This window comes from Poecilia formosa, unplaced genomic scaffold (genome assembly GCF_000485575.1).
Source record: "Poecilia formosa unplaced genomic scaffold, Poecilia_formosa-5.1.2 Scaffold518, whole genome shotgun sequence".
Lineage (NCBI taxonomy): Eukaryota > Metazoa > Chordata > Actinopteri > Cyprinodontiformes > Poeciliidae > Poecilia > Poecilia formosa.
The window spans coordinates 224,058-229,972 of NW_006800457.1; the positions used below are offsets into that span (position 1 = coordinate 224,058).

Consider the following 5,915-nt stretch of genomic DNA (forward strand, 5'->3'; position numbering starts at 1 on the left):
AATAAAGTGTTACCAAATCATATTTTATTTATCACTACAGAAGGGTTCAGTGAATGTGCATATGATACTGGTGGGTTCGACACCTCAAAAAAAGTTGAGAACCACTGGTCTAGAACCTTCCTAAGGTTTTGTTTGGTTGGTTTTATGTTGGTGGGTCTGTTCTGTCTCTGTCTGGAGGGTTAGACTCTCGTTTGGGTTCGCCTGGTTCTGTGGGAGATGAAGGAAGGGGTGACAGCTGAGCCTCCCCTTGCTGTCCCTGCCTTACAGACGGCTCCGGGCATAGGATGACAAAGGGAACCCTTTAGGTCACCTGACCAGTCACATGAGTAGAGGAGATTTAGCAGGCCAGGGAGGGGCTGCTGCAGGGTCACATGACTCACGTGTGTTGATCTTCTGCAGGGAGACATGTTTCTCCAGCTGCCGGCGGAGACGGACCTCGGCTCCATATTTGCCGGTGGTGCCATTGTCGGATAGGATGAAGTGAGAGTGGCTGCTGTTCAGGACTGACAGCTTGCTGAGCGGGTTGGACATGGTCTGGTAGGGCCGTGTCACCTAAAACACAGCAGCAGGCTTCCATTAGAAGTTGTCATGGTGACATAAACATCATCAATAACAATGAATTAAACACTGTCACTGATCAATGAACTTTCCAGACCGAGGATAAGGGTCCGAACACAGATGGAGCAACCGACCTTTCTTCTCTTCAACAGACCAGAGCAGCTGGTCTGTCTACACAACTCCTGCTCCATCTTTCCCTCATTTCCTCTTGAACTCCAGCTCATGACTCTCATCGTAGTCACTTCAAACACAGCTGTTGGCACCTAGAGTGCATACTGAAGATGCCAGCATCCCAACCAAAGACCAAACCCAAGGCTCTCCAGGTCTTCTCCCTGAAGGTACCTTGAGATCTGGTCCATTAACACCTGACAGAGGGCTGCCTGCCAGACTCCATGCTTCATCCTCCACAATGTGTCAGGAATCTGGACCCAGCTAACGAGGGCATGGGAGGAGCTGCACAGTACCTCCTACTCCTCCCATGGTACCCTAAGGCCACTAGCTCATGTCCTCTACAAACCCAACAAAGCTGGAACCAAATGAACTAAGGGTGAAGAGAATCCCTTCATCAGTAGAAATGAACAGACCACTACACAACAGGCGAAATCACAGGAGCTGCAGCCATTTTCATTCATGACTGTCTACTAACAGCCAATCAGAGCAAACTATCGCCATACAAGTCCATCACTGAGTAAACAAAGGCTGAAGCTCAGAGATGCTCTGGACTTGTCCACCTGATTTAATTAGACTCTTCTTACATCTTTCCCAATCAGGTCCTCTTTGTTTTCGACAATTCCCCAGGGTGCGATGCCGATGGCGCAGACCTTTCCTCTGGACTTGGATGAATGATCTTTGAGAGCGTCTCCAACATGTCGAATAACTCCTGCAACAGAAGACGGAGGGAGATCTGCAGAATCAGAATTAATATGATCACACTTCTCTCTTGGTTTGGTTCTGCTGTAATCAGCTCATCAGGTTCTCATCCTGGGTATTTGTGTCTGTGACAGGCACAATGATGGATATTAGCCTATTGCACAGCTGGAGCTGAGTGTTGCACCTGTGCTGACTCCTCCTGTGAAGATCCAGGCTCCGGTGGTGACTGCGGCCTTGATCAGCCCCCTCCCAAAGACCTGCTTTAGTTTAGGGGGCAGGTCGAAGTTCTGCAGCCCTCCATGGACGGAGATGAGCAGCGTAGGCAGCTCCAGCTGCCACTCCTTCACCATCAGGTGGAGCAGAGAGTCTGGCTTGGAGTCATAGGAGACCCTGATGTACTGCAGGACAGAGACAGCATGAAGGGGAGAGAGTCAGTCTGAGCTGCTACCATCATCCCAGTAACCTGGTCTGCTCCGTGTTACCATGGCCTTGTTGACGTGTCCTCCGCCCTGGAACTCCAGGACTCCATAAGCGTCGGTGGAAAAGGTCTGGGTGTGTTTCAGGATGCTCCATCTCTCTGTAGGCTGGACGTCCAACTGAACCAGCTGGCCTGTCTCCTCCACTGCCCCTGCAGGGATGGGGGGGTGCTGCGTCACCAGCTGGCCACAGCTGCACCTACACAGCAGGAAGAAGAAATCCGCTTTACCTCACACTAAAGGTAAGTTTATTTATGAAGGACCATCATGCAAAAGACGGTCCTTCTTTTGCATGAAGGACAAAAGATGATTTTAAAAGAAAAAACAACTAAAACAGGATAAAAACCTCCATCCAGAGATTATTATGCCTGTAAGAGAAGAGCTGACTGTCTTCGACCTTCAGTCCCTCATTGATGATCAAGGAAACCCGGCACTAGTCTTTGGCTGAAACCTGAAGTCAGTTAGGCTGCATCATTCACTGTTTGGTCCACTTCAACCTGACTCCAGTCCATTTGCTATAAAGTCTGGTCCGGTTGGTGTGAATGCTAATCGACCTCTGACCTCTGGCCCTCCAAACCTCGGTCTTTGTTCAGTTGAAGTGAACTCTGCTTTGGTTTGAATGTGAACGCCAACAGTGGACTACAGCACAGGATATTCTGGGTAAATCCAACCAAAGCTAACGTGTTAGCCTAGCGCTAGCAGCAGAAATGTCTCCTGGTCTTTAGCCTAAAGAGAAATCCTCCAACCACTAAAATCTGACGCCTCCATCTTGTTTCCATCTGGTGAAGAAGGAAGTTGCTCTCAGTGTCTTCAGAGGTTTTTGTGTCGTTTCCTTCAGTGGTTCTTGGTGCAGCGCCCCCACAGGCCAGGAGGGGAACAGGTTGGTTTGACTCAGAGCCACAGCAGCTGGAGGTGGAGCAGATGTTCTGGTTTTAGCTTCCCTGCTTTGCTCCACCTTCAGGAAATCTCTGAATATGAGAAGCTGCTCTACTTTGTCCAGGACTGATTTCTTCAGAGTCACATGACTGAAATTCAGAGATCAGCACCATGTGACCTGGTCAGCTGACTGCCTTGCTCAGAGCATCTGAGCTTCTCTTCATCAACACAACAACAATATAACAGAGATCTGTGCATTTTTCACCTGCTTGCATCTTTGCTGGGAATGATCTGGATGCATTCTCTCTTCTGGAAGGTTCTCTCGATCCACGCTCTGTGAACCTGCAGCAGGAAACACCAAGCAGAGTTTAAGGTGTTGCTGCTTGAAATGCTCCAGACTCACCAAGGCTGGATATAATAACTACCGTGTATTTATGAAGCACAGACATAAGATCCAAAAAACATTAAGAATACAGAAAAAAATCAAAATACAAAAACCGACGAAGATAAACGTTTTCAGTTGGTTTTTAAAATCCTCCACAGAGTCGACAAAATGAAGCTGCTGGAGCAAACTGGTCCCAGTCAGGGAGCAAACTGTAACTGAAAGTCCAGTTTAGTCCAGTTCGCTCCAACTGGACTAAACAACCCAGTTTGCTTTCAGTTTGGGCTGAAAGCAAACTGGAACCTAAAGAGACTGAAATGCCTCTTTAGGTTTCAGCCGCTAGTTTGGCAGCGAAGGCTGACAGCAGCAGAGTTCAGTCAGCCAATCAGGAGCCTGGCTAGTTAAAGCCGTTGTCAAGGTGACAGGAAATGCGAATCATTTTCTCTACATGGTCTTTGTATTTTGGAAATGTTTCTTCAATGAAACAAGAACAGGAATTATCTGGCTGGAGTTTGACCTAGAATTTGGCTGCTAGGCCAGGAGGCGACTGACTGATTTCAGGTACCTGGGAGTTCGTATCAAAGTATTACTGGTTTTTAAAACCAGAATGTTACTGGAGAGCCAATCAGTGAAAACAAAGACAAAAACTGATGTGCTGGTCTTTGTTTTGCTGTAAAACTTAAATAACAGGAAGATTAGAAACATAAAGCTGAAACACCAGAGTTCCTCCTGCATGGGGTCTGGTTAATTTCTGGGAGTTTCAGGTTTTTTTCTATTCCTCCAGTCAGTAAAGAAACACAGACACTGGCCCTTTAAATCCACATGCTCCTCAATGACTGTGTGTGTGTGTGTGTGTGTGTGTGTGTGTAGCAGGTTTTTATATCCTTATGGGAACCTATTTCTGTCTACAATGTGGGGTTATGGGAACCATTTTGTTCCTTGTGGACATTTTCTTGGTCCCCATAAGGGAAATTGTTGTTGTTGGGTTAGTGGTTAGGTCTGTGATGGTCAGGGTTAGGGTAAAGGTTAAAGGTTAGGGTTAGGGTGTAGAAATTAATGGAAGTCAATGTGAAGTCCCCACAAGTGATGAAAACACGACTGTGTGTGTGCGCGTCTTCCTGAATCTCCACTTTGTTAAATTAATGGATTACTGTCTGAGTGGAACATGAGCTGCAGTGTGATTGTCTGTTTCACGTGAATGATGAAGCTGCACAGAAACCATCATCTTCATCATCATCATCATCACATGGTAGTGGAGTGACTCAACAACTGCATAATAAAGGAAAAAACTAATTGATTGAATTTTTTATATCTTCTGATTGTTGTTGAGAACAAAAACATTTGCCCTTTTTCTCGTTTTCGTCCTGGTTGGAGCTGGACTCTTGACTCATTTTGTGACCCGTTTCGTTCGAACATTTTCAGCTCTGACTGAACCAGCAGACGTGGAGACGCTCCTCAGCCAAGGAAGCTGCTGATGAAGCTGCATCCTGCTGAGGAAGAGGAGGACCAGGTTCAATAAACCAGTTTGCTCCAACTGGACTAAACAACCCAGTTGCACATAAAGAACCTCAGGAGAACTTGAGAGAATTTCAGCAGAACTCCAGTGAAGGTCCAATAATGTGAAGGGAAACTGAATGAGGAGACAACAAGCCTAGATGATTTCTGAGACGCGTCAGTCCCAGTTTGTTGGCTAATCGGAAGCACCTTGACATTTCTCAAAGGGCCGGTCTGAGTCCATGTCTGAACTGAAGTCCAGTCAAAGTCTGGACTCATCCTGGCTGGAATGCAGTGGGATGCTTAGAGTTCTGAGCAGACCTAATGTAACTGGAGAACCGTGGGAAAGAGAGTTGGACCAGAACTCCAAGGAGATGCAGAGATGGAAAGGGTCAGACAGAACCAGTGCTGGAGTTCTGCTGTCAGGTCAACAACACTCTGTCATCACCATAGTAACTACAGCCATGACAACAAATCCGGTCCAATCAGACCCCAACCCGATTCCGGTCCAGTCTGAACCACTCTGATTGGACCAGAGGACGTCTGGTCCAAACTGTCTCCAGAAAAAGCAGAGACTGTTCCATCCCTGCATCTTCTGGTCTCTCAGCACCGTCTTACCCTCTGGGATCCAGAAGACACGCTGCGTTTGATGGACGAGCTTTTCACTGACCCATCGGTTCCTCTGCGTCCTCTGCCGTCCATCACGACATCACAGTTCCTGCAGCAGGATCCTGAATGTCCAGTGTCCTCCTGCCTGTCCTTTCTGTACTCAGCTCAGCGTCTCGCTCTCTAATCTGGATTAGCGGTGCTGCGGGTCGGGCTTTTTACCAGATCAGCTGAAGTTCTTCCTCTGCGGCTCTGGATGAAAACACACGATTGTTTTCATATTTCCTCCAGCTGGGAAATTCAGAACCTAACAGTGCCACCTGCTGGCTTAAGATCAATAAAGAACAGTAACCCCAGATAGCAAAATCTGAGTGAAACAACATTAGGCAGAAACATTGAATCTAAGTTGGGCCTGACATTGAAACGAAATTGAAAGCAGTTGGTGACTCACATGTTGAATCAACGATTCTGTGGGGATTTGGTTTTCTGTGTGTCAATTTAGTTTCTGTGTTGTCTCGTCGGTCCCTGATTGTTCCCAACTGTCTCCTGGGTATGTATACCCACCTGTGTCTCTTGTTCTCTGTCAGGTCCTTGTCATTTCCTTGCTACTGAAATGTGCTATACAAATAAAATTTGATTGATTGATTGATTGA

General features: G+C 47.0%; 1 protein-coding gene across 1 annotated transcript in view; it reads right to left on the reverse strand.

Moving 5' to 3' along the window:
- The window catches only part of LOC103129138 (transient receptor potential cation channel subfamily M member 1-like), a 9,757-nt gene extending 4,026 nt beyond the window's left edge, over nucleotides 1-5,731 (reverse strand). The window contains exons 1-6 of the mRNA XM_007540116.2: nucleotides 5,275-5,731; nucleotides 3,046-3,122; nucleotides 1,911-2,103; nucleotides 1,613-1,826; nucleotides 1,314-1,438; nucleotides 381-552 (exon numbers count right to left, since the gene is read on the reverse strand). Coding sequence (XP_007540178.1) covers nucleotides 381-552; nucleotides 1,314-1,438; nucleotides 1,613-1,826; nucleotides 1,911-2,103; nucleotides 3,046-3,122; nucleotides 5,275-5,358 — 865 coding nt within the window. The 5' untranslated portion in view covers nucleotides 5,359-5,731. The remainder of the gene's footprint in view (nucleotides 1-380; nucleotides 553-1,313; nucleotides 1,439-1,612; nucleotides 1,827-1,910; nucleotides 2,104-3,045; nucleotides 3,123-5,274) is intronic.
- Nucleotides 5,732-5,915: the final 184 nt, after the last annotated feature.